Here is a 26,120-nt window from a genome sequence, read left to right as displayed (position 1 = left end):
GAGGGTAGTTTTGGTGAGTGGGATTAAATGAAGGACAAGCAATTGTATGTATGTATGTAGTACAGAGTTATAGTGCTTTGTGGGCATGTTGGTGGGAGAGGGAATGAGGTGTGTGATATATATGAGAACCTGCATGAACAATCAACTAACACATCACATTTAAAGCGCAAAGAAGTAGTAACATACCCGCCCCCTCCACTTCAACAAAACATGAAAAAGGAAGCTGAGATAGAACACTTCATTGATGCATTAAGGGGGAATCGAACCCCCGGCGGGTCGAGATAGGCTTAGATGGCTATGCTGTATGGCAACGACCCAGGTTACCACTACCCCATTAATGCTTCCCTTGTTCATGCTGGGGGTTGTTGGGAATCCGAAGGAGGTACCTATGGAATGAATAGGGAGGGGAAGGGGGGATGTTGAGCTGGGTGTTGACAGAGAAGAGAGTTCACGAGGGGGCGTTAGTAGAGGATTAGAACCAGAGTATAGGACAAGAATTCTGGGACTTCCTTGCGTCCTTCTTCCGGGCTGGGGGGTCTATTCTTGGATCGAGGATTCTGTTCGGGGTGATGACGTTGAATGGAGGAAGGGGTGGAGGGGGGAATACGTAGCATACCTCCGGATCTCGATTATTGCTTGTTCGGTATTCATACCCCTCCTGTTACCCTTCCTGTCTCTAATTCGTTTCTCAAGATTGCCTGTTCCGTACTCACAATACACCTCCGTCGCCATCCCTCCAATGGAACCTCCCGTCCAGACACGTACACAATATGTCTCCCAGCGTTAGCAGTGAGTGTAACCGCGAGTCGACATCTGGATGGACAAGTTTGAACTCGAACATTCGGGAACAAGAGGCGCAGTGCAGGAGGCGCAGGGAAGCAAGGGGGAGATCCTGGGACGTGTAGAAAAGCGTTCATAGTTCACAAGGAGTTAAGTAAGAAGAGATTCCGTAGAGTGGGTATTATCGGATACGCGTTAACGTGTTATGACGATAACGACGTAGCGGACACGACAAGGCGCGAAACGACTCGCCCGGAGGTCAGTCACACATTACACCCCCAGAGACATAAAGCTCACCAAAAGAATCCACGTTACCACAACACAATTCCAAGCCGACCTAAACACGCCCCGCTACCAACACCCACCTGAACCCACCATGCAGAAACCGACAACGATCGCATTGAGCGCTTGTTGAGATCAACGAGATAGTGTTGCGTACATCGTTATGAGGCGAGAAGAAGCAATTCTCACGCTTGGTCAAAGCGACACGCCCAAAATCCGGTATCAGACTGAGACGAAAGTCTCACTAGCACAACTCGTCACTCTAATACAACCAAACCTCAATCGCTCTATACCTAACGAATGTATATACCTATCAAGCGGTGCTGGAAACCCGCTCCTCTTCAGATGAGTGTCATTTGGATTCTGTTAGAGGATGCGACCTGATACGTTGTTCTAGGGGAATATAACCTCTGACCGTTTCGCTGGCAAGCAAGGGGTTGAAGGTTCTAAATTCGAGGGAGTTGCGTGAGGCGGGTTTCGGTTGGACGATATAGGCGGGAATTGGTTGGGCGTGTGTTACATACAGTGAAAAGGTTGCCGTCAAAAACAGTTTGGGATAAGCTGGACCACAGGGGGACTTAATTCGTCTGTGGGGCTTTCGGAACTCAAATGACTACTTCCATCGTATCATGAACATGTTGAAGGCTATATGTGTGTAGAGGATTAACGAATTAAGTTTTTGACGGGATCAGGGATGGAAAACTCTCAATTGAGGGACAAACGAACGATGGCATCATTCGTTCAAAGATATTTTTTTGAATTTTGAAGGAGGATGGAGAATGGCTGCACGGACAACAGAGCCTTTGCAGTCTGGAGGAAAGATGTTCACAGAAAAAAGGGGATCGAGATGGAGACAGGAGGAAGCCGAAGAAATGTTCCCGAGATTTACCATGTCTATCTGTGCCCGTATCTCCCTATACTCTCCTGCATTCCCTTCTATTCCAACCCCACTATATGACAGAAACAGTAACATCATGTGCATGATCCCTCTATGCATATTGCATGTGAATGCCCTAGTAGTATGAACTTTTGAAAATGGGCAAAGACATAGGAAGGGAACCAAAGTGGTCAGCTGAAGAACAATCTGGATGGGTGGAGTGGAGATGGGGGAACACAAAGCATGAGGAAAGCTTAAGGACCAATGAATTATTTAGCAGGGTGCATCATGCAATCAAAGGGACAAGCTTGAGGGTGTCAGTGAGTCAGTGAGGTGTATGATAATATCCAACATCTGCAAAACCTGTATTTTCGGCTAAGGGTCCGAAAGCAGTTGAGAGCACTTCCTGTTGAACGCGGCTATGCTGTTCACATGCCACTATTATGATCATGTGTTATAATATGTCATATGTAGTCATATCTAGTTATTTACTATATGCGGATTCCTCAGTACTTCCTTATGTAATACTGTCATACAGTTATGTATATAAACAGGCCATATCCTGTACTGGAATCCAACTCGTTTCTCTCTTACTTTTATTGCCTCACTGAGACACTAAGCTCTACTACCAGGTATGGTACTGGAGAGTGGTCCCACTACGCACTCCTTGCCTGCTCAACACTTCCCAGCAGTGAAAGCACCCAGAGCATGTTGCTTTCGGTGCTTTCAGCACTGGGATCTGCTGGGATCTGCTCTCAGCCCTTAGCCGAATATCCAGGTTTTGCAGATGAAGTTGTGTATGCCGGCTCCGGCTCCGAGCCCTTGGGCCCTTGGGCCCTATGAGCCTAGCCGGATTGAGCCTGGCCGGGCCGGAGCCGTCTCTAGGGCTGTGGAAAGCTGAGGGCCCGGCTCAGAATTTTCAAAGGCCCCAAGCCGGGTTCTGAGCCGGGGCTGAGTACCTGAATTTTGTGCTGAAATTCTCACCTGGATAGCTGATATACCTATAGATAAATGCTCAATATTTACCTATATGGGCATCACTAGCACCATTCTCAGCTGCAGGAATAATTATTGGTCAATGCCATAAACCTAAAGGGTGATATTGTTGAAGTATACAATTCTGAGACTTTTGTCATTGCAGATAGGTTGGAGCTTGAATCAGATCAGTGTATTCACAGTGAATTCTTCTTAATAAGGATTAGGAAGATGTTATATTGTAAATTCTACTATAACATGATGTGGCAGCACCTTAATCTTAGTCAACAAGCCTCAAGGAAAGATCCACTTTGATCCCATTTGAAATTGACAGTAGTTGAAACAACAGGTAATGATTTTGGTGCTTGTTACTTTGATAAGTCTAGTGTACTGGAATTCTACTGTTTGATTGATGTAGAACATTATTCTTAATGTTATACCCCTCTCACAAAGCTGAAGTATCAAGAAACAATACCTAACAATCAGAGCAATGAGAGTCGCATTAAACAGACAATCCCCCTCAAACTATTAATGTGATTGATGCTATTCAGGTACATAGCAGTATTGGCAATGACCACATAGAATATCTCACAAATACCAACCACTCACATGTGAACATTATGAAGCAGATAAGCTTCAGAATATCTACTCAATCATATTTTTGCTCTCAGTTGTTAAATCATTGTTAGTAAGACACCAGAACAAAGTTAAGTATTAGATAAAATTTCAGGATGGGAGAATCGAATTGGACTTATAGAGCTCCATTATACAATATCATTGTCTGGAGCTCATATTGCTTCACAATATGACTATGTGGGAGGATCTTGTACACAATATTGTATATTTACAGATTGCACGGAACTGCGCAGAACTGTGCGGCACTGCATGGGACTGGTGCCGCACGGGTTACAGCAGAAGTTCTGTGCCCTATATGATCTTCTAATAGTTGTGTGCCAATCATACATCTGCAAAACCTGCATTTTCGGCTAAAGCCAAAATCTGCTCAAATCACTTCCAAAGCACCCAGAGCAAGCGTTGAATTTTGCTCTGGGTACTCTCATTGCTGGAGAGCGCTCTCCAGCCAGTATCCTTGTTCTGGAATACAGGTGAAAAATGGCTCTTTGCATTTGCCTGCACAGACTCTTGTGCAAAACATGTATGGATCACTTACCGGTGCTGCAGGGGTTACAGCAAATGTTATGTGCCCTTCTTCAAGTCCATAATAGTATATGAGAATGACTATGTGTAAAGACAACAATGTTAAGGTCATGGTAGTGTATAATTCTAAAGCTGAAACCACCAGAATATATATTGAAGTTATTGAGTTGGGTACATTGGTATAGAAAGGAAGAAGAATTCAAAGAGAATGATTTGAAAAGAGCAACCCAAGAATCATCGAAGGTACCTGAATAACTCCGAGTAAATGAGCAATCAATGATAAACTTTATTCTAGGCCAAAGAAATCAACCCGTAAGTTCAATGCAAGCCAAAATCACTTACTCTGACTGACATTTGCATTTGAGCCGACATCCACTGTAGGATGGTCCTGTACAAATTGTCTTAAATATTCTTGAATTTGGTTCAAATAACTATCTGAAGTTTGAGAACCAAGTCGCATCACCCCAGACCACTCTGCACGGTGATTAAGAGCAAGCATCGATTTCTCTTTCACCTCTGGTTCCATGAAGTCAACTATGCCCAAATGCCAGACATCTTGCCAATCCTTGTCACAGGCTGATCGTAGCCGAGAATAGTTGTTAATGTCATTGTTGCCATAAATTCCATCCAATTTAGCTTGAGTTTCATCAACAAAATGTTGAAGGTTGAGTGCATCCTGGTGCAGAATAGTCCTCTGTGCCACCCTTCGCCTCTGTCTTTCATTTCGTTCTTGATCATGGCGCGCCTTGGTCTGTTGTGCAGTCTCCTGTGCAGCTTGCACATCGTAATGTTCCATCCCTTGTATGTCAGCAGGATCCATCAACTTGGTCTTATACTCCTCAGCCTCTGGGTTATTTCTTTGCTCCTTCTTGAGATATTCAGCTCGATCAAGGACATATGCTTCGCCATCGAAGGTATCCACAAATCCTGATCGTGGAACAAAGCGGAATGACCACCATTCACCAACTGCTGCAATCAATACTACTTCTTGTTGGCGGCGAAAATTTGGAATTGAAAACAAGCAATTGGCCTAAAAATACTGATGTGAGCTGTCATAAAGTACGCAGCCCCTATCATTTTCCTTTTCTCACCGTCTCGACGCCTTTACTTGTACGATACATCATCCCATCACTGTCAAACCCCCATCGATTACTGATCCATCGATTACTGATCCACCTGACCCATCTTCTCCTTCTACTGGCTTCCGCCACCTTCCTTGTTCCTAAACTGTACAGTATTACATCGTTGTTTCTCGCAGACCGGATTATGTATATATAGCCAACCCTCCATAGCCTGGTCCCTTATCTTGACCTCTCTGTCATTATCTGGGACCAGGTATGTGCTTACTTATTATTACCTATGACTACGATACTCAATATATCTCTGTCATTATCTGGGACCAGCTTGCCGCCGTTCTGCTTAGTCGCTCCACCTTGTTGCCTTGTCCAGTTGCTCCGCCTCACCGTTCTGCTTAGTCGCTCCGCTTTCCCGCTCCGTTAGTCACTCCGCCTCTGCCGCTTCGTGACATTAGGTCAAGATCTATTACTGCACTGACAGCCTACCGATAAGGTTGTCCTTGCAGGGTCTATAGACACCACGTCTTCCCCAGTTCCGCCCGACTCTGAAACACCTGTTGCCAGTATAGACTGCTCCGCACTCCCGCACGCACTTGACCCCAGAGACCAAGCTCACGCCCATAACAACGATGATACTTGGCGCGATTGCCAGTCTCAACCTTGCCCCAACGCCCTTTCGAACTCAATCCGAGAGCCACTCACTGTGAGCAATATAACCTTCCTGCCGATTCCCCAGCCCCGATTGCCTACTCCCATCATGTCGACTCCTATCCCGCCTGCCCCAAACACCTCTGCGGAGGATCTCATGGCTCAGCTCATCAGACAAGTAGCTAACCTTGCTACAGCTATGGAGGAACGCTCATCCTCTAAGTCAAGCATGAACAAACCCGAGGTTTTCAAGGGTAAAGATGGCGCTGAAGCCCGTCGCTTCATGGCTCAGTTCCAGAATTGGGCGTCAGAACAACCAGATCTCGCCAAAAGCCAAGTAAAACTCATCAAGTCCGCCTTGGGCTTCTTCACAGAAAGTGCCGGAGATTGGGCAACTCCCCATCTGCTACATTTCAATGCGGAAAATCCCCCTTTCGGAGGAAATTGGGAGGCGTTTCTGAAGGAATTTAGCCAACGGTTTGAACCAATGGACCCAGGTATGGAAGCCCGTAGCGAGATCAAGAATCTCAGGCAAAGTAAAGGACAGACAGTTGCGGAATTCGCTCAGAAGTTCAAGGATATCGGAGATCGGACTGAAATGTCTGATATTGACTTACGGGAACGTTTCTTCACTGCATTACTCCCAGAGATCCGACAACACCTCATCACCGTAAACATTGCCCAAGGAATTGCTCCGACTCTGAAGGAGGCAATCAAACGGGCCATATCAGTGGATGTCTACCTGCACGATCCCACCATGACTGGCCGGAACTCTGGATACCCTCCCACGCATACCGCTCATACTACCCCTGCTGACCCCCACGCTATGGACATCGATGCAACCCACACCAGTAATGGGAATACTAGGGAAGCATTCCTAGCTCGCATGCGAGGACGATGCTTCGGCTGCGGTGCCCAAGGTCATGTCAAGCAAAACTGCCCACACCGAGAAACCACCTGCCGCTACTGTGGACGTCGAGGACATCTGGAAGCAGTCTGCCAAGACAAATTCATGGGACTCGGACGAGACCGAGGCCGACGCCAGCAACCTCGACGCCAACAGATATCCGCTACGGGACCCGCGCCATTCTCCCTATTCCCAAACGAATCCGTCCAAATCGCGTCCTCGACCCCAACATCTGCTCCTGCACCCGTAGCTGCTACTCCGAGCCCCCCTAACCAGGACTTTTCCAATCAGATTGGTCAAATAAGGGAATTACTTGATCGTGCTAACGCTATGTCCTCCTCGTCCTCTGGCTTTCAACAGGGTTTTTAAAGAGGGTACCCGCTTCGGCTGCACCGAGAGTACCCCGTAATCAGTTTGTTATGTTCGCTACTTCCTCGTATGACTCGCACCCATCATGTACAATATCGTCGATCCGGGAATTAAACTCTACTTCCCCACATTTCCGAATTCATGCGAGACTAAGAGGAAGGAATCACAGTATAACAACTGCAGCCATGGTAGACTGTGGAGCTACCGCCCTGTTTTTAAACCAAGATTTTGTCACCCGGAACCATGTAAGATGTGCACCCCTCCATAAACCAATCGACGTTTTTAATATCGATGGAACACCTAACCGAGCTGGACGGATAACCCATTTTGCACGTCTAGCACTCACAGTGGATAATCAAGAGCGATGGATGGACTTCCTGATCACCCACCTAGGAGGTGAAGACATCATCCTTGGACTCCCCTGGCTACGGAAGGTAAATCCGGAGATTGATTGGGAGAAAGGACGACTTTCAGTAAAGCCTCCTCGAGTAACGATAGAAGAAGTCCCAGACGAGGAGATCTTGTACACTCATCTAGCCGCCACTCACACAGAAACCCCGATCCTCGAACTCCCGGAACTGGAACCTCCCACAGAAAACCCCCACATTGAGGTGCCACTAGAAGCGACCCTTGAACCGAGTGAATCAGCAGCGGTGGAAGAACCACCAATACACCGAATTCGAGCCAATCATAAAACTCGCCGGGCATGGGTAAAAGCAGGAATTCTAGAGGAACAGACGGAGGAAGTCTGGTGCGCTGCAGGATTCACTTACTCCCAGCAGCTAGCAGAGGAAGCCAACCGAGACAAACCCGTTAAAACCTTCGAAGAAATGATCCCTGAGCAGTATCGTGATTTCAAGAAGGTTTTCTCAGAATCCGCCTCCGAACGATTACCTGCCCACCAACCTTGGGACCATGCGATTGATCTCGTACCTGGAGCACCGGCAACCATGCGTACCAAGATTTATCCCATGTCCCTAAACGAGCAGGAGGAGTTGGATCGTTTCCTAGAAGAAAACCTACGGAAAGGCTATATCGTCCCCTCAAAATCACCAATCTCATCACCGGTCTTCTTCGTAAAGAAGAAGGATGGGAAACTCCGTTTCGTACAAGACTACCGGAAACTGAACGAGTACACTGTGAAGAACCGATACCCGCTCCCATTAGTTGCTGACATCATTAGCCGACTTCAGGGAGCCAGATACTTCACGAAGTTTGATGTCCGCTGGGGTTACAATAACATACGGATTAAGAAGGGGCATGAATGGAAAGGCGCGTTCGCAACAACCCGAGGCTTGTTCGAGCCTAAGGTCATGTTCTTTGGTCTCACAAATTCCCCTGCCACGTTCCAAGCACTTATGAATGCTATATTTGCTGATCTCATTGCAGCCGGCAAGGTGGCAGTCTACCTAGATGACATCCTTATCTTCAGTAACGATCTCGAGGAACACCGACGAATGGTACGGGAAGTATTAACTCGGTTAGAAAAGCACGACCTCTACCTACGACCCGAAAAATGCGAATTTGAACAACAACAGATTGAATACCTTGGACTCATCATCTCAGAAGGGGAGGTGAGAATGGATCCGGTAAAAGTAGCGGCTGTTCGTGACTGGCCAGTCCCTACTAACCTTAGGGAACTACGAGGGTTCTTGGGATTTGCAAACTTCTACCGACGCTTTATCCGGAATTTTGCCAAAATAGCACGACCTCTGAACGACCTGACGAAGAAAGACACCAGCTTTACCTGGACCAACACTCGACAGAAAGCATTTGATACCCTTCGAGAAGCCTTCATCTCCGCACCGATCCTTGCTCTATGGACACCAGACAGGCCTACTCGAATCGAGGTAGACGCATCAGGCTTTGCCACGGGAGGCGCCCTTATGCAGAAGCAAGACGATGGCCAATGGCATCCGGTAGCCTTCAGATCAGCATCCATGCAGCCAGCGGAACGGAACTACGAAATCTACGATCGAGAAATGCTTGCTATCATTGAAGCACTGAAGGATTGGAGGAACTTTCTAGAAGGACTCCCTCAACCATTTGACATCATTACGGACCATTCGAACCTCGAATTCTGGCGCACTGCACAAGATCTCACCCGCCGACAAGCCCGATGGGCCCTCTATCTGTCACGGTTTGACTTTCATATGATCCACCGCCCTGGCAGAGTAAACACCCAAGCTGATGCTCTCTCCCGCATGGCAGTTCATCATGTATTGGACAGCGATGATAACCGACAACAGACAGTCCTTAAACCTGGCCACTTCGTAAAAATTGCAGCTTCGATCCTACAGAACCCCTTAGAGGATTGTATCCGGAAAGCCTCAGAACGGGAAGCACAGGTATTGGAGGGTCTCAAAACAGTCAAAGAGCACGGACTACAGCGCTTGGCCAATGGGATAGCCGAATGGGAAGAGGACAACGGGTTGGTCTACTACCGAGGTCGAGTATACGTACCAGCAAACGACGACCTACGCACTGAGGTACTCCGTCAATGCCATGACCATCCAACTGCAGGACACCCCGGACTACACGGGACACTCGACTTGGTTAGTACCCATTTCTGGTGGCCTACGTTGCGCTCTTTTGTGGAAAAATACGTTGAGGGATGCGAGGTTTGTGCCCGTAAGAAGATCCAGCGACACCCACGGGCCGTAACTCAACCATTAGATGTACCATCCGGTCTATGGGAAGAGGTAGGGGTTGACCTGATAACACAGCTACCTAACTCCCAAGGCTACGATGCTGTCTTGGTTTGCACAGACCTGTATGGAAAACAAATTCACGCTATTCCTTGCACCAGCTCCATCACAGCTGAAGGCGTTGCCGATATTTACTACCGAGAGATCTTCCGTCTCCATGGTCTTCCTCTTCACTTTAAATCCGACCGCGGACCCCAGTTTGCAGCTAAACTCATGCGATCCCTTCTCGCTAGGCTAGGAATTAAATCAGATCTAACCTCCGGATACCGTCCTCAGTCTAATGGCCAAACCGAACGAGCAAATCAGGAAGTAGAGAAATACATCCGCCTCTATGTAGGACGACGACAAGACGACTGGGCAGAGCACCTTCCCATGGCGGAGTTTGTGATTAACTCACGGACTCATTCTGCGCTAGGCATGTCCCCGTTCGAGCTAACCTACGGCTATCTTCCCCTGTTCAATATCCCAGTGGGCCAACGCAGCGGTATTCCAGCTGTGGATGACCGTATACGGATTCTCCGAGAAGCGCGACAAGATGCCGGAGCTGCCTTACACCTAGGAAAGAAACAACAGAAGGAGGGATACGAACGCGGGAAGCGGAAAGCTCATCAATTTAAAGTTGGAGACCTAGTCTGGCTCAGTGCAGAGGACATTAACCTTCAGCTTTCCAGTGAAAAGTTAGGAGATCGACAGCTTGGCCCTTATCGCATTCTGGAGAAAATTGGCCCTTTAGACTACCACCTTGACCTTCCCCTATCCCTAGATCGCCTCCATCCTGTCTTCCATGTTGATAAACTATACCCCTGGAAAGGTAACTCCATTAATGGCGAAATACCAACACCACCAGAGCCGGTATACTTAGAGGATGAAGACGAACCGGAATACGAAGTAGAGGAGATCTTAGACAGCCGGGTTCGATGGAAGAAGTTGGAATATTTGGTTAAGTGGAAAGGTTACGACGCAGGGCACAACTCCTGGGAACCCGCAGCCAACCTCAGTCGAGCACCAAAAATTGTTCGGGCCTTTCATAAAAAACACCCAACAGCGGCAAAGCCTTGACCATCGAGGGCAATGGTCATAAGGAGGGGGGTAATGTCATAAAGTACGCAGCCCCTATCATTTTCCTTTTCTCACCGTCTCGACGCCTTTACTTGTACGATACATCATCCCATCACTGTCAAACCCCCATCGATTACTGATCCATCGATTACTGATCCACCTGACCCATCTTCTCCTTCTACTGGCTTCCGCCACCTTCCTTGTTCCTAAACTGTACAGTATTACATCGTTGTTTCTCGCAGACCGGATTATGTATATATAGCCAACCCTCCATAGCCTGGTCCCTTATCTTGACCTCTCTGTCATTATCTGGGACCAGGTATGTGCTTACTTATTATTACCTATGACTACGATACTCAATATATCTCTGTCATTATCTGGGACCAGCTTGCCGCCGTTCTGCTTAGTCGCTCCACCTTGTTGCCTTGTCCAGTTGCTCCGCCTCACCGTTCTGCTTAGTCGCTCCGCTTTCCCGCTCCGTTAGTCACTCCGCCTCTGCCGCTTCGTGACATGAGCTTTCATTTAGGTATTGGACATAAAGGACAGACCTGATCCATGGCCTGAAATTGTGCACTATTCATCATAGTGCCCAGTCCAGACATGAACTGATCAATATGCATGCAATTACGGCTGACAGGCCTCTTCAACTCTACCAGAAGCGGAACAAAAGAAGACGTAATTTCAATAGCACGAGAATGGGATGGGAGTCTTATGGGCATAGTGTTAGCAAGAATTGACTTCAAAGTTCCTTGCTGATCCCTGGCCGCACAATGGAGCAGAATACAGAAGTCTGGGATGACTTCAACGTCACATCCGGAGATTGTTTTGTTTGGATCTAGATCAATGATATCCTCTTCTGAATAGTACAAACGATACTGTGGAGTGGGTTGGAGGCGGCCTATGTCAGAGCCACACAATTGTATCAAAAGTAGTGACCAAAGTGGATGGGTGCTGTCTTCAGTCCTCCGGCGGTTCAGTCGCACTGAGAGTATGAAGGAGAGTGCGAAAAGAATACCAGCGAAGAGTATGCTGTCGTTCATGATGGTTAGTCCAATCCAACACTAACAGGCTAAGGGGTTCATTTATAGTTTTACAAACCCAGCCGGCGTATGCAAATACAGATGAACTCCTTGTGAGTAATCATTAACACAAAGAACAAGAGGTTGTTATATACGTGGCAAACAAATGGCTCTGTTGCTATAATAGTGTCACTCAATAAGTCATCACCAATTGAATCATGACTTGTGAAATACCCTGTTTGAATTGCAAACATGCAACAAGGCATTCAGAGAAACAAGGCTACTTACAAGCAATATCCTCCCAGTTTGTTATTTATAATATAAACAAGGGCCATTTGTCCTCGATATATGTATGATTGGTCTGGGCGGTCCTGGGCGCTCCTTGTTTGAATATGCTCCGTATATGGCATGCCTCGTGGGAGCAACTCCGTGAACTACTTAAGGTCGCTAGATCGATGTGCAAAATTCATTCTATTACAATCATGTCCAGCAAGTCTGAGAAGTGAGTGTCCTTTCTTAACTTCTGATTTCTCTCTGTGGTGACTCTTTTCCAGGTTTTTACAGATCTTCCCTATGGTTCTGGATGTCGATCAATTGCCACCCGTTGTGAATAGTGTTATTGATGGCTATCGTGCACCACATTATGCACTTGGCTGGGTCATTCCTGTCGATGAGGCTAAACAACTCTTTGGTGAAACTCCGGAGGACCGCAGACTGCTCAACTACTACAATGAAGTGGTTCTTGCAGAAGGATGGAGGAATGTTAAAGAGAAGGATTTGTATGTCACGAAAACTTCAAACTTGACTGGCGAATTTGTGACAACTTCTTCTTTACAGAAACTTTCGTCGACCCATTGCAATAATTTGGGACTATGACACTCCTGCTGCAGACCCACAAGAAACATATTTGATGCTTCATATTGGTACTAACACCAATCGGGGAGCTTTGGCACGGGTGGCAGAACATAAGGAAGTCCTCATTGCGAAATCTATGCAGGCTATTGGATTTTCTGCCGAAAAACGGGCACAGCTGAAGTGGCATCAGCTTTAATGATTGTACCACTAGTATACTGTATGTGAAATTTTCTTAGCTCCTAGCTTGTTTGTGATGCTTGGTATGTTATTGAGCACCAAGGATAATCTGCATCAAGTAGCTTGATTCCAGTTATTTCCAAGATACATGCAATGAAATATAGAATCTATATTAGTCCCACAAGAAGGGTAAATGTACAGTACAATCATGTGCTACTCTACCAGCTGCGGAGGTCCTTTGAAGTCATTAACAGACAAGTAAGTGTCAGTCCGAAAAATCCATCTGTAGAGTCCAGAGTTCCAACCCTCCTAAGCCGCGACAACTCACAGACAATCGACACATTACAGACTCAGACATCTGCATCAGTGACACCGGTGCCAGGGTTCTTGAATCTTCCAATGTAAAATCCTTTATTATATACATTGTTGTTAATCTTGTTAACAGTAGCAACACACGTGAATCATTACTGGCCTGTATAGAGCACATAAAATGTATGGTTCAAAGGCAAGTACCAGGGGAGGGAGTGAGATCATAGATGACTGACCTGGATTAGAATATCCAATGATATTCCACTTCGTCCGTGACCGTGACTGGCACATAGCACCGGGAAAGGAGTTCTCGTCATTACGTATGATTTTGCGCGGATTGCCTCGAACTATCCAAACACTGTGTATGGACTTCGAACATTGTGCTATGGAGTGCAAGGACTTGTGCAAAAATAAATGAACGACTTGTGAGTAGTCACTTTGTGATGTTGGTGGGATAGGGAATGAGGTGTCCCTGATAATACCCCGAGATCTCTCCCGAAGTACTACTCTCCGCTTGATTCTCTGGTTCCGTATTTCGATACTCAGTGTACACGGTATACCTCCGTCGCCATCCCTCCCGAAACTTCCTGTCTAAACACATACGCAAAGAGTCTAAATTTGAGTGTTCGTGTGTTTCGATCGGCTGGATAAGTTCGAACTCAAACATTTGGGACACAAGATGACGCAGTGTAGGAGGTAGGTGGTGGATCACAGAGGGAGATCCTGGGACGTGTAGTTGACAAGTATACGGAGAGAAAGAGCCGTGGTGATAAAATCGTACTAATCTATCCAACGGAGCTAAGTTAGAACTTTGGTAGCATCAGTTGAGTGCGGCATATCGGATGCGCGTTAATGCGAACGTATTACGAGGCCTGGGCCTTGATGCTGAGTGAAGAACGGATTGTGGTCCCAGGAGACAAAGATGAAGTTGGTGACGCGTTACGGACATGATGGGATTAAGATCAAGTGAAGGGTGCGAAACAACTCGCCAAATAGACGGGGGCAAAGTTAGAACCCTCTACGTTACCTGTAGCGTACCAGGCATAACGAGCTCATATCTCCCCATACCCTCCTGCCTTCCATCCTCGCTCATCTCGAAAGAGTAAGTTGCATGTTACACCCCTGGCTTGATCAAACTACGATTCTTTAATGTAGAGAACGAGAGCTCATCCTGATAGATTCACGTTACAAGACAATTTTACTGGTATTCCAAGTCGACCGAAGTCTGCTGCCGCGACCAGCCAACTGAAGTCAGAGAAGCCGACAAGTCCTACATACATATGCAGAACGGTTGTTTAGAATTGTCATGTTGAGGTCAGGTTGAGGTGGATCGTTAGCGCGTTAGCGCCGAGGCAGAAAGAAACAACTCTCACGCGCACGCCAGGCGCTGCACCCCACCAAATCCGATATGAGACAATGCAAAAGTCTCATTAGCAGGACTCGTTACTCAAATACAACCAGACCTCAATCTCTCTATACCTAAGTGATACATATACCTATCAAGCGGTGATGGAAACTGCGCCTCTTCAGATGAGTGTCATTTGGATTCTGTTGAAGCTTAAAGGATATGAGCTCATACATCGGGGTAGTTCAGCACGATATATTGATTCGAAGGAACACAACGTCTGATCATCCCGCTGGAAGGATTTGAATTTAGGGAGTTTCGGTGTGGGATAGGCGGGATTCAGATGGTGCTAATGGATTCGGGTGCGGTGGGGAATGACATATATATGATATATGAAGGGTCGTCGTCAAAAACAGCTTGGGATAGGCTGGACCACAGGGGGACTTAATTCGTCTGTGGGGCTTTCGGAACTCGAATGACTACTGGTACTGGTGTTATATCACAGAAATTGTAATGTCATGATTCCTCCATGTATATTTGTGAATGTCATGATGCGAGTAAGAACTATTGAACAGTGAAAATAGACAATGCAGGGAATCGAACGGGTTAGCTCAAGAGTGATGGGATGGCAGAACACAAAACATGTGCAGATTTGGCAGGGTCCATCAAAGAGACAAGCTTTCAGTGTGAGCTTCTGAGGTGGCGGGAGCCCGCACTGTATAATGATATTCAAGAGCGGACTCGGAGGAGAAAGAATAATTTCGGCACTGGCAACGACCCAGGTTACAACTTACCACTACCCCGTTAATGCATGGTAGGATGATCTTTTGGTTGGGTTGTTTAATTTGAGTATTGGAATTGGGTGGTTGGTGGGTTGAAGAGACACTGCACTGAGGAGTAGAGCTGAGTTATCAGTCAAACACAAAGGAGTTTTGTGCAGTACTTGCAAACAAATATGACATATCATATTTTATTCTATACTCAAGCAATACATATAGCTCACCTAACAAGTGGTTCTGGGAACATGAAATATGCTCTTCCTCAGCTGTACTTGTAATCATATTCAGTTGGAGGATATGAGCAGATACTGATACACTGTTTTGAAGGAACACAATCTCCAAGTGTCCTGCTGGCAATTGAAAGAGTTGGATGAGAATTTGGGGGAGTTTCCATGAGGCGGGATTCGGATGGTTGAAATGGGGAAAGCATCATACTCGAAGAAAGGGTTGCCACCAAAAATAACAAGGGATAAAATGTACTACAAGGTCCTGGGGAATTTGAATTGTCTGTCTGTGGGGCTTCCGGAACCTGGATAACTACTGCTGCTATACCATGAACATGTAAGGAGGATGGATGGTACTATCAAGGTAACAAGTCCGAATGGTGCTATCAAGGTAACAAGTCCAAATAGTACTATCAAGGAAACAAGTTCAAATAGCACTATCAAGGTAACAAGTCCATGGAATTCTCTAGAGCTCTATCAATATTGAATGTAAATATCATGATGCAAGTGTGGTGTGAACTACTCAAAATAGGCAATGGGATGGAAAAGGATGGGAAGGGAATCATCATGAATGAAATGGAAGAATTCAACTTTTGAATCTTTCTGAACGTTGTGCTGTTGATGTTCTGTCTTCAAGTACTTCTCTGAACCCTAGTTGGTTCGAATCTTCTCTTCGAAGGAGGGAGGGGCTGGAATCTCAACTGTATATCAATGAGTTTAGTGCAGGAAATGGAAGGCACAAATACATATGTAATGAATTAGGAATAAACAATTGTTACTCACATGTCCATCAAAGACCTCATAAGCTTGATCTCCTGCATTTATTGTTTTGTTCTGGACATTGACCTCCAATTGCACCAATGCTAATGTCATTATTGGTCTGTTAGAATATGCAATGCACTAACCTCGACAGGATTCACATTCACATTCCTCGCCAGCTCCGGTATGGTGGTGAGAGAGCCCAAACCATCATTTGTTTGTGTAAATTCATCCCCTACTTCACCTATCACCTGTTTCCGCGTACTGAGGGAAAAAATGAGGGAAACAGCAAACACTGCTGAAATTAAGCCAAGTTCTAGATGAAGGAAGGATTCAGGGAACATACTCTTAGAAAGCACCAAATACACCCCCATATATTGGAAATTTGATGTAGATGTATCATACTGATTTTCCAATGTTTACAAACCAGAGAATAAGTATGATGAATACAGATCATACCAGGATCAGTGTCAGGACACTCATAGTGCTGTTAGAGATATCAGGCTTCAGGAAGGAGGATGAAAATGACTGAGGACAAAGTACCTAGTCATAACACCTGTATTCAATGCATAATGAACCAGGCGATTAAGTAGTGAATCCGGCCTATAAGAGATATGGTGTTGAGTCAGGTCGAGGTGAAAAAAATAAATTCCTTACTCTTGATATCCTGTTCGCCATTTTCGAAGATAGTAGCACATTGCCAATGCAAGCAGAATGTCCCCTAATGCACCTGTAGCCAGTGCTCCTGATGCCACATCCTTAAGGAAAGAAATTGCAAGTATTAAAATGATAATTCATGACCAAAATTCATTTGAATCACACCTTGATACTCGCCAGACCAAGAGCATTCTGCAGTTGCAATCTGCAGGAATTGGGGTCAGAAAATCGGTGTCAACAGGGAAAATAGTGAGAAAGCATTTTACTTACACTCTAACCTCAAAGACTTTTTTGGAGATGCATCAGTGTTTTGATTTTCAAGATGACACATAACATCACCCAGTATCCACCCTATACAATATGTTTGATAAAAGACCCAACTGAGACAAGTAGATTATTCACCTATTTGAGCAAATACTACCATTGACTAAAAATAAGAATAGATATGAGGTGTATCTGTTATCCGCAGATCGGAATGACCAACGCACAAGAGCAGCGGTAACCATTATATTATGATTACTAACTTTAAATAATCCAGGAAAAGTGTCAGATCAGACTGTGAAAACCATTTCTGGTGTACTTACATCTCCAAATCCGTATGATAGAGCAGCTATCAGTTGAATCACGTGTTGGAACTTTGGAATTCTGGTAGATCATGGGATATGAACTTACAATTTGACAATGCTTCCTGAGACAGTCTATAGGAAGAGACACATGTGAACAGAGGGAAAATTTACTTTTAATGTACTTACACTAACCATGATCAGAGTCTATAAACAAATTCAATTTGTTGGCAATGCTCTCATCTGTAAAACCTGGACAATTTGCAACAGAATGGGCTTTGGCTAAACAGTGCTGTAAAGCATACTGCTGTGCTCTTGGCTAAATTTCCAGGTTTTACAGATAGGCTATGATGCACAAGAAATAGCAAAATTTTCACAAGCTACTCACCACAAATGACCACACCAAAGGTTCCGTTAAGATAATAATTATTGGTGAACCAAAACACCTAGAAGGCCACAGAAGAATTCAATGCTTGACCTTGAACATCTGAGTCAGAAATAAGCAAGACCTACAAAACAAGGTAATGATATACAGTATGTGCAACCAGTGTTTGATGAATGAATTCTATGCACCTAACAATGACAAAAGTCATGTTCCGATTTTGTATGATTTCTTGTGCACTTACCAGACCACTCCGACCTGTCATCCACGAAAAGTGAGCTCAGTAACCTTGATCACTGACATATGGGATGGAATAAAAAAATTGAAGAGCAACATACTAGGATTTTCAGTTTCAAAGGATCTGACCTATATTTATGATAGAAACTAATAGTCTGTGTTGTGAAGATACCGAATATAACACAAGAAATGCTATAGCCAATAAGTCCAGCACCCAGTGTATTGTTCAGGAACTTCAGGTCAAAAACGGAGGACATCCTGTGTCAAATGTTGCAGAGTTAGGCTGAGAAGGAAGTGCTCTCCAATTCCAGAAAAAATGTGTACCGTTATGTACTCCAAGGGAATGCCAGCATTCTGCACTGGCATTTTGTGGAATCTTTGTTTAACAGATTGATTACAACAGTATCCAGCACACGCAATGACAGATGCAATGTCTTATAAAAAAAGCTATCTGTGTTTCCACAGCTTTAACAACGGGAAGGCCTATGTAAGATTTGGGTATCAAGAGAATTCCGATGTTATCTAGACAACCAAGACAGATTGCAGAGAATCATTTCGAATTGCAGGTCTCTGGTTGGATGTGCGATATGGTTCTATCACAAATATTACGCCAACATAGCCGAATCTTCATTCTCATTGGTGTCAAGGTAGCTCATTGCACAGCAGTTCAAAATAGAAGAAATGTTGTGATTGAATGAAGGTTGTCCTACTACGAGGAAGTTAGAGGTTGCAAGATTGGTAAGATGCAAGTAAATGGTTAGTATACCGATTGAGACACTACATTACTGATGATATGACAGCACACTTTTACCATCATCCTCGGAACCCATGCATGTCCCTAATGGTACTGGGGACTCTGACATTCATCCACAATCTACAGTGTTTGTATGTAACCTTTCCTTGCATCAGTGCATTAGTTTCCAGAATCGCAGGTGTTAATATTATTTATCCATCCGATTTGCATTCCACCACAGCAATGAACACGATAAAATCCTTCTCCTAACCATTTTGATAATCACTCCCTCATCAGTTCAGTAACCATCTCCTCACTGATAAAACTTACGGGGTGAGTTTTTTTTTCAATACACGTACATACCTATGTATGTACGTATCTCTCTACCTATGATATATCACATCTTCCCGCAATCTTTCACTCGTAACTCAAAGGACAATGAGTGGTCACTGAGCTATATGCTCACTTAGAATGATGCATGATTGATGAATATTTTAGCGGCAAAGATGTTGTGAGTAAGATTTTCCGTGGACATTAAGCGAAAAACGTACCAATCGGAATTAATATTGAACGTTTGGACCTCCATGGTCTGAGGAATTCGAAGACTCGGGTACTCGATCATTAAGTAGATATTGGTACTGTTGTTATCATGTGTGAGATGCTTCAATGGGGAGATTTTGCAACACATGGAAAAAGCATGTAGCTCTACAAGTGTAGAGGGAGAAAAGTTCATTCATTAAAATTCCATAACAGACTCAACTTCAAGCTTAAGATAAGATGTACCCCTCCAGTTTGAGTCAGTCATCTTACAAACAAACAGGACTCCTTGAATGCTCCCATACACTGAGTTGAATTGCGATGAACGTATCAATGACGGAGAGTTTGGAAATCTTGCTTGGATTGTTGACATTGAATGAAGAACAAATCGGTGGAGTTTGTAGACAAGGAGGAAGAGGAGGAGACAGGGGAGGAAGGGAAGGGATGCATTGTACTAGAGGTTCGAACTTCCAAGAGAGGTGGGGATGACAACGATGTTTGGGCTCAGGCCAGGTTGTGGTGAACAAGCGTAAACATCAATGGCACGTCGAAGGTAGTTAGAGTACACAGGTTTGCCAATCTGGGAAAAGGAGTTGCTAAATACAGTGTGTTATGCGTTACTAATTGTCCTTAATCTACGGCATTTGTATTTTGATAAACTGCCTTGTAACAGTTACTAGTCACCGTTTGTACGATTTTAAGCACGATTCGGTAGTTATAGAAGCTTCTTTCAAGGTGCTTTGAAGGGCAATACCGCTTCATCAGGGAGGGAGAGAGAGAAATAGAGCTGGAAAATTTTATGAGTTGCAATTGTTATAAGTAGAGCGCAATTATGGTAACGATAGATGGGGATTATCAGAGCTCAAATTCTTGCTTTCGTTGAGCAACATCGTGAGTTAAGAAGGTCGCCGGATCCGGCACCCACGGCGTCAAAGCAAGAGCCAGTCATTCGATTTCATCAGCACCCGGTTAGCTTCCGATCACACATTATATACCTTCCTCTTCCTTCCTTCCTTTCTTCCTGCTTTCTACTGCAAGGATGTCCCAGACCTCAACAACGAGGGCCCCAATACACACGGCAGAGGTCGCGGAAGTACCTAATACCAATCATAATATCACGCAACCAAAAGAACCTCAACTAACAGACCAGACCAGATTACTTCCTCCGCGTCAAATAATTGTTGTCATGTTCGCTCTCTCCCTATGTAACCTTGTCACAACTCTAGACCAAGTCGTCGTCTCCGCCTCTCTTTCCACCGTCGCCGCCGCGTTCAACGCTGGTTCAGTCTCAGCCTGGATTCCTGCTGCGTATTTGATGACATCGACTGCCTTCCAGCCTTTATACGGTCGTCTTTCTGATATCTTCGGTCGAAAGGCTGCTATTATATTGGCGATGGGGATATATATTCTTGGTAATCTGGTTGCAGGGTTTTCGAAATCTATCATCCAGCTGATAGTGTTCCGTGCGATTGCTGGTGTTGGAGATGGAGGCGCAACAAGTATGGTTCAGATAGTGGTTTCTGATGTTGTTTCATTGCGAGATCGGTATATGAAATTCTCGTCCTGGTTAAGATTGTTTGCTCACGATATTTCACTCTAGAGGAAAGTTCATAGGATATGCTGGAGCAGTGACTGCTGCTGGGTATACAATCGGTCCTATCATCGGTGGTGCTCTTGCTCAGCATGTTAGCTGGCGTGTAAGTAAAGAGTTATTTGAATTAAACCGACTGTAAGATCTCAATCATCTCCCTTCTCACAGTGGACCTTCTGGATCACTCTCCCAGTAGCATTGTTTGCAAGCATAGCTATATTAATTCTATTACCTCTGAAGCCTGTACAAGGAGATATGCGCAGGTGCGTTCAGCAACTATTGTTTACTATAACTCCTACATACTCACCATCCCAATTTTTTCCTAGCAAATTACTCATGATTGACTACGTCGGCGTATTCCTGACTCTTGCGGCCTGTACGATGATCATGCTTCCTTTAGTCTGGGTGAGGGACAAATTCCATACATTTACTTATACCCGTTATATTACTGACAATCAGCTTCTTCATGATCAAGGGTGGAGTCACCTTCCCTTGGAAGTCAGCAATTGTCCTGGGGCCTTTAATCGCCGGAATAGTCGCAGTTGGTATTTTCTGCTTATGGGAATCAAGAGTGGCGAGGCTCCCGCTCGTTCCGAGTATGTTTCAATCTTTCCCCGAGTCAGTGTATGGGGTCCAGTGGGTGCTCAATCGTTCTCGTCTTCAGTGTATATCTTCAGACACATGACAGTCGTCGGTGTATACATCTGCATGTTTGTCAAGTACAGTCAAATTTTCTTCGCTGGGTCCAGTATCTTCCTAGTACATTACTAACTCATGTCAATCACAGCGGATTCGTGTTTTTCTCAATGCTCTTCTACCTCCCCCAATTCTTTCAAGTCATCTTGGGTTATTCATCCACTCGTTCCGGTACGTTTTCTTGCATTAACCTTGCTCCGCTCCATCTATGACATTTGCTCTTTAACTTACCTAGGTACATTCATCATCCCGTTACTTGTAACTGTGGTTTCATCTGCAGTAGGCTCTGTAAGTAAATCCTCCTAATGAGAGCTCTCTGTCATCATCATATATTTATATAATGCGATTCAGGGAATTTGGATCAGTCGGACAGGAAAATATCGAGTAAGTTTTATTTTAAATCATGCTTATCTGACCATGGAAAGCCTCATGAATGTATACATATGTATAGTCAATGATTTATCTTGGCTTTGCGACATTTGCTATCGCGTGTGGTTGCATGACCATATTTACCGCGGAGACAAGTAGAGTGGTCATGGTAGTTCTTATGGTTATTGCAGGTCTTGGTATAGGAGCGGTACGTATACCTTTTTTCCTCGTTCAATTTCGCTTGCGGTAGTAACCCACTGCTACGATATCAGACAATGCAAACAACGACGGTCGCTGCTCAGGCTAGTGTTGAGAGGAAGGACATGGCAGTGGTTTCTGCAGTGAGGAATGTATGTAATTGTTGCTTTTTATGCTATTCTGAAAGGGCCTTCGCCCCTCGGCTATTGCTAAACTAATGTTCCTCTTTCTACCTATCAGTTCCTGAGGATGCTCGGTGGTGCTCTCGCTCTCCCATCTTCCGCTGCTCTATTGTAAGTGACCTCTTCAGAGTTTTCGAAATGTAGTACATAATATTCATACAATATTCAGAAACAATGCCATGCGTGTGTCTATGAACACCCTCTCCCTCCCTCCCTCTACAATATCCTCCATAATCAACAACCCGTCTCTACTCCTACAACCCTCCGATCTCTCCAAATTCGGACTCACATCCTCTCAAGCTGATCATATTCTCGTCCAAGGCTACAACAAAGGATTTAAAGACGTCTTCATTCTGAACACTGCGTTGACCGTCCTTGCGTTTGTAGCTAGTGTCGTGATGATTGGACATAAGGAGCTTTTGAGAGGCGACGAGGAAGCCTTGAAGCAGGAGGCGAAGGCGGCGTTGATGTTGGAGAAGGCACCGGGTATAGGACAAGGGCGAATTCCTGAGATGGATGAGGATCATGGTCTACGTGGGGATGTTGAGATGGGGTCGGTGTCTTCACCGGAGAGATGATGATTACATACACTGGCACAGATTATTTAGAAGTGACAAGGTGTTTAGATCGACATATATATAATATCCGCAGATTTCACCAGTCATTTCCTCAATTGGCTTAGGATGATGATACGGACCTCGCCCTATAGACTCGGGTCACTACTGGCTTGCACAAACCCAGTGCTCCCTGACATTCATCGCGAGTGGATATGTATCCCGTATAAAGTACGGTATGCAGAGCTAATATTCTTTCAACTGTATATTCTCTTGTGGAAGCCATAGACATATCTGCCCAGGAATACCACTGATGTGAAATCCATGCAGTCTTGAGGTTGAACTCTCTGCAACTCAACGCAAATGAAGTAGGCTCGCTGCATGGAATTAACTCATCATATGGAGCGCGAAAGTGCTTAACTCGTAAGCTCATTTGAGACAGAGATGGATTACCCAGTTCAAAAGCAGGTCAAGCTCAGGGCGGAGATCCTGGTACGTGCAAAGAAGCATTCAGCTTGCGAGTATAGGGAGAAAAGCTCGTTTATGCGATCTGCATGCCTTCATTACCAAGGTACTTGGAATTTTATGAACCTATTAATGATACTCTTTGAGACCAGATTGCTACGCATTAATGGGGTAGTGGTAACCTGGGTCGTTGCCATGATGGGCTAATGATTCTGCCATGAGTTCTCGACCCGCCGGGGGTTCGATTCCCCCTTAATGCATAAAAACTGCAGCGATAAATTTCGTTTATGTTTTTGATTGCTCTCTTCCTCACCTCCAAAATCCTTACCAAGCCCAAGTACAAGAATCACATCGTCATCATCCGCCCCCTCAAGATCCCCATCGCGTCTCTCTTCAATTCTCCCCCGCCTTTGCTCCCCCCACATACATTGTCTTCCCCTGGATCCCCTATCATTCTTCCTCTCAATCCCGACTTTTCCTTGTTATCACCTCCATCTTCCTCCAACCATCCCCTATCCCTGTCCCTTCTTCCCATTACCTTCCCTTCCCATCTCGCCGCCTGTTTTCAGTAGTTCTTCAACATACCATATCATTCACTGCAGAGAGGATCAATTGACAACTGTGTGTACAAGTAACATACTATGTAGTACCGCATAATCGTTAATCAAGCCAGAGACCATTGCAACAGTTGGCTCTTCACACATAGTACATAGGAAGCTTCTTCGAGCTGCGGAACCATAGATTTCATACCCGATGGCGTCTTGCTTTGGAGACTTGTGTAAGCCTCCGTGAATCGCATCCAATTCCCGTTTGAAGCCTTTATGTTGTGCGCATGATTTGGCATCACTCGGAATTTGGTTGTTAGAGTCCAGCGGTCTAGGATAGTACATTTCTGTAAGTACGATTGGGACTCTTCGTTAAACCTGGTGTTTTGTTGCTCTATGTGAACGGGAGGAGAAAAGCCACGTATGTTCCAAGTCTCTCCCCGGATGATGAAGATGAGAGTGGCTGGTCCCTCTCCTGTTGTGATTGGTATCAAATGAAAAAAAACTCAATCAATCAGAAGAGAACATGATGAACCAGGATGAACCTTGTGTTACTCGTTTAGAGTGAGTTAGTGCCGTATGATTGTCAAAGATCTATCATGATAAAGATTGTTTGGATGTTAGTGTATACACCAAGTGTAGTATCTGAACAACACAAATGTAACCCACAGTTTCATTCCCCAACTTGAAGAACAGGTGGGGAAGGGTCTGGGAGGGTCTCATTGTGGCTGGCAAAATAGCTTTGGACAGGTTGGAATTAATTTGTCTGAGGGCTTCCCGCAGGTGGCTGATTCAATCAATGGAGATGTTTGTACAAACTGGTCAATACAAAAGAAGTATGTGGTGGGCTCGATGATTTTGAACTCGAACGTCCGGAACTTGGAAGACAGATTCCGCGAGGAGGTGATCCTAGGACGTGTAGCTCATAGCTATACTGAGAGAAAAGATCATACATAAAGCTCACTGACCCTTTCAACCCAATGGGACTACTCCTTCCATAACATCCATTCAGTGCGACATCAGTAGATGCACATGTTCAAGATCCCCTCACTGATGCATCGGATACTATGTCAATGCCTGATTGATCCAGAAAGCTCTGACACCGGGGATTCCCGTATCATTATCTGGATAAAAGCGTTGGAGTAACGCTTGCCTAACGTACGACTGGTTTCTGCCCCACATATCTCAAAAAAAAAAAAACTCGTCTTTGTTGCTGGCCAACAAAGATTTTGATCACCTTTGCGTCCCTGATCTTCACATTGTCATTTGCTTGCTTGCTGTGAGTTGATCATCACCGCTCGACCACATACCCTCCTCAACCTCACGCTCACTTTCAGACGCCTCACTGCATTATGCACTTGAAGTTCCTAACCCTGGGTCTTGCCGCCTGTGTTACAAATGCTATTCCTGTAGCCAACACAGCTGATAATGTAAGTGGTTGGCAGTTTTTCAAGGCCGTTGAGATTGATTTGGGGATCAATGAAGATTTCAACTTCTAATATCACCAATGGATCACTGGTATCCGGTGGCAAGCCCACGATCCATTGGTCCTTCGATAATGTCGCAAAGGCCAAAAACGATGATTCACAGCATGAACTAGAGAATCTGATCAATGCTCTATTGCAAGATTTTGGATTGCCTGAACGGATCCCAGACAGTGCAGAGTTTGTTGGTAGTCGCGATTTCATCAAAATCAAAATCCCATTGACCATAGATGTCTCCCGCCTAACATGTCCATGCCTTGGAACGTTGGTCTTTGATGAAAAACACCACAGGGGGTCACTAAGAATCGTAGAGGATAGACCACACTGGGAGCATCCTGCCACTGACAAGATATTAGTAAGATACTCCCAGTTCAGTTTCGACGCATATCACGTGCTGGTCACAGCTGTGACCCCGCCAAAAATCTCAAGGTGCAACGAATTGGTCTTTCGAGTAGTTTTCATTTGAGTTATGCAAAAATTAAAACACGGGCACTGTTAACCTACTGCTTAAAGACAATATCAGATTTTCTGAGATTTTATAGTGAAGAATTCAGAGATGAGATAGCATTCTGGCAAGAGTGTCTAAACTAAGCGCCAAGTCCTTAATGGTCCTTGGTTCAT

At 45.1% G+C, this 26,120-nt stretch overlaps 8 protein-coding genes and 2 non-coding genes across 10 annotated transcripts; 5 read left to right on the top strand and 5 right to left on the bottom strand.

The window, feature by feature from the left end:
- Positions 1-245: 245 nt before the first annotated feature.
- On the bottom strand, positions 246-341 carry C8R40DRAFT_t251. The gene has a single exon. It is a non-coding gene; the product is annotated as a tRNA-Gly (tRNA).
- C8R40DRAFT_1073574 (uncharacterized protein) lies at positions 292-1,446 on the top strand (the record flags this gene model as incomplete). Its single annotated transcript, XM_046226600.1, is given in 5 exon segments — positions 292-382; positions 402-643; positions 694-789; positions 853-1,038; positions 1,381-1,446. 5 exon segments carry the CDS (start codon positions 292-294, stop codon positions 1,444-1,446), a joined length of 681 nt encoding a protein of 226 aa, XP_046081217.1.
- Positions 1,447-4,406: 2,960 nt separating this feature from the next.
- Positions 4,407-5,193, bottom strand: C8R40DRAFT_1176037 (uncharacterized protein; the record flags this gene model as incomplete). The annotated part of the gene is made up of 2 exons (XM_046232443.1): positions 4,407-5,102; positions 5,164-5,193. The coding sequence occupies 2 exons, from the start codon at positions 5,191-5,193 to the stop codon at positions 4,407-4,409; spliced, it is 726 nt and encodes a 241-aa protein (XP_046081216.1).
- A 7,057-nt stretch (positions 5,194-12,250) lies between these two features.
- C8R40DRAFT_1268268 (uncharacterized protein) lies at positions 12,251-13,070 on the top strand (the record flags this gene model as incomplete). Its single annotated transcript, XM_046233994.1, has 3 exons — positions 12,251-12,360; positions 12,413-12,637; positions 12,696-13,070. The coding sequence occupies 3 exons, from the start codon at positions 12,251-12,253 to the stop codon at positions 12,907-12,909; spliced, it is 549 nt and encodes a 182-aa protein (XP_046081215.1). The 3' UTR covers positions 12,910-13,070.
- A 111-nt stretch (positions 13,071-13,181) lies between these two features.
- C8R40DRAFT_1268267 (uncharacterized protein) lies at positions 13,182-15,028 on the bottom strand. The gene is made up of 6 exons (XM_046233993.1): positions 14,696-15,028; positions 14,402-14,469; positions 14,238-14,292; positions 13,637-13,790; positions 13,436-13,557; positions 13,182-13,362 (listed from the first exon to the last, which is right to left on the bottom strand). Exons 1-6 carry the CDS (start codon positions 14,778-14,780, stop codon positions 13,355-13,357), a joined length of 492 nt encoding a protein of 163 aa, XP_046081214.1. The 5' UTR covers positions 14,781-15,028; the 3' UTR covers positions 13,182-13,354.
- A 1,170-nt stretch (positions 15,029-16,198) lies between these two features.
- On the bottom strand, positions 16,199-18,402 carry C8R40DRAFT_1073570 (uncharacterized protein; the record flags this gene model as incomplete). Its single annotated transcript, XM_046226599.1, has 18 exons — positions 16,199-16,248; positions 16,394-16,427; positions 16,453-16,550; positions 16,653-16,710; positions 16,766-16,793; positions 16,850-16,909; positions 16,964-17,064; positions 17,129-17,168; positions 17,234-17,249; positions 17,366-17,390; positions 17,452-17,486; positions 17,548-17,573; positions 17,636-17,661; positions 17,716-17,733; positions 17,915-17,972; positions 18,040-18,099; positions 18,153-18,166; positions 18,247-18,402. The coding sequence occupies 18 exons, from the start codon at positions 18,400-18,402 to the stop codon at positions 16,199-16,201; spliced, it is 903 nt and encodes a 300-aa protein (XP_046081213.1).
- A 1,920-nt stretch (positions 18,403-20,322) lies between these two features.
- On the top strand, positions 20,323-23,203 carry C8R40DRAFT_1154409 (major facilitator superfamily domain-containing protein). The gene is made up of 13 exons (XM_046229587.1): positions 20,323-20,960; positions 21,016-21,112; positions 21,175-21,269; positions 21,333-21,411; positions 21,482-21,602; positions 21,671-21,725; positions 21,794-21,873; positions 21,938-21,990; positions 22,054-22,086; positions 22,154-22,279; positions 22,344-22,421; positions 22,510-22,562; positions 22,621-23,203. The coding sequence occupies exons 1-13, from the start codon at positions 20,455-20,457 to the stop codon at positions 23,027-23,029; spliced, it is 1,785 nt and encodes a 594-aa protein (XP_046081212.1). The 5' UTR covers positions 20,323-20,454; the 3' UTR covers positions 23,030-23,203.
- A 427-nt stretch (positions 23,204-23,630) lies between these two features.
- Positions 23,631-23,730, top strand: C8R40DRAFT_t253. Its single transcript has one exon. It is a non-coding gene; the product is annotated as a tRNA-Gly (tRNA).
- Positions 23,731-23,816: 86 nt separating this feature from the next.
- On the bottom strand, positions 23,817-24,360 carry C8R40DRAFT_1268265 (uncharacterized protein; the record flags this gene model as incomplete). Its single annotated transcript, XM_046233992.1, has 3 exons — positions 23,817-24,029; positions 24,056-24,066; positions 24,111-24,360. 3 exons carry the CDS (start codon positions 24,358-24,360, stop codon positions 23,817-23,819), a joined length of 474 nt encoding a protein of 157 aa, XP_046081211.1.
- Positions 24,361-25,177: 817 nt separating this feature from the next.
- On the top strand, positions 25,178-26,024 carry C8R40DRAFT_1128059 (uncharacterized protein). Its single transcript, XM_046229076.1, has 3 exons — positions 25,178-25,294; positions 25,353-25,445; positions 25,501-26,024. The coding sequence occupies exons 2-3, from the start codon at positions 25,368-25,370 to the stop codon at positions 25,963-25,965; spliced, it is 543 nt and encodes a 180-aa protein (XP_046081210.1). The 5' UTR covers positions 25,178-25,294; positions 25,353-25,367; the 3' UTR covers positions 25,966-26,024.
- The last annotated feature ends 96 nt before the right edge of the window (positions 26,025-26,120 follow it).

The sequence above is a fragment of the Lentinula edodes genome (assembly GCF_021015755.1).
Source record: "Lentinula edodes strain Le(Bin) 0899 ss11 chromosome Unknown C8R40scaffold_48, whole genome shotgun sequence".
NCBI lineage: Eukaryota > Fungi > Basidiomycota > Agaricomycetes > Agaricales > Omphalotaceae > Lentinula > Lentinula edodes.
This window is presented reverse-complemented; position numbering and strand designations above follow the sequence as displayed.

Excerpts from the sequence above, each read along its gene's own strand:
- C8R40DRAFT_1128059 (XM_046229076.1), top strand. The coding sequence starts at position 25,368 with ATGCACTTGAAGTTCCTAACCCTGGGTCTTGCCGCCTGTGTTACAAAT. Across the intron at positions 25,446-25,500 it reads TAGCCAACACAGCTGATAAT|ATTTCAACTTCTAATATCAC; the intron begins GTAAGTGGTTGG and ends GGATCAATGAAG.
- C8R40DRAFT_1154409 (XM_046229587.1), top strand. The coding sequence starts at position 20,455 with ATGTCCCAGACCTCAACAACGAGGGCCCCAATACACACGGCAGAGGTC. Across the intron at positions 20,961-21,015 it reads GTTGTTTCATTGCGAGATCG|AGGAAAGTTCATAGGATATG; the intron begins GTATATGAAATT and ends ATTTCACTCTAG. Across the intron at positions 21,412-21,481 it reads TCATGCTTCCTTTAGTCTGG|GGTGGAGTCACCTTCCCTTG; the intron begins GTGAGGGACAAA and ends TTCATGATCAAG.
- C8R40DRAFT_1268267 (XM_046233993.1), bottom strand. The coding sequence starts at position 14,780 with ATGTATGAGCTCATATCCTTTAAGCTTCAACAGAATCCAAATGACACT. Across the intron at positions 14,470-14,695 it reads TTTCCATCACCGCTTGATAG|GACTTGTCGGCTTCTCTGAC; the intron begins GTATATGTATCA and ends ATATGTATGTAG. Across the intron at positions 13,558-13,636 it reads TATCCCACCAACATCACAAA|TGTTTGGATAGTTCGAGGCA; the intron begins GTGACTACTCAC and ends GTCCATACACAG.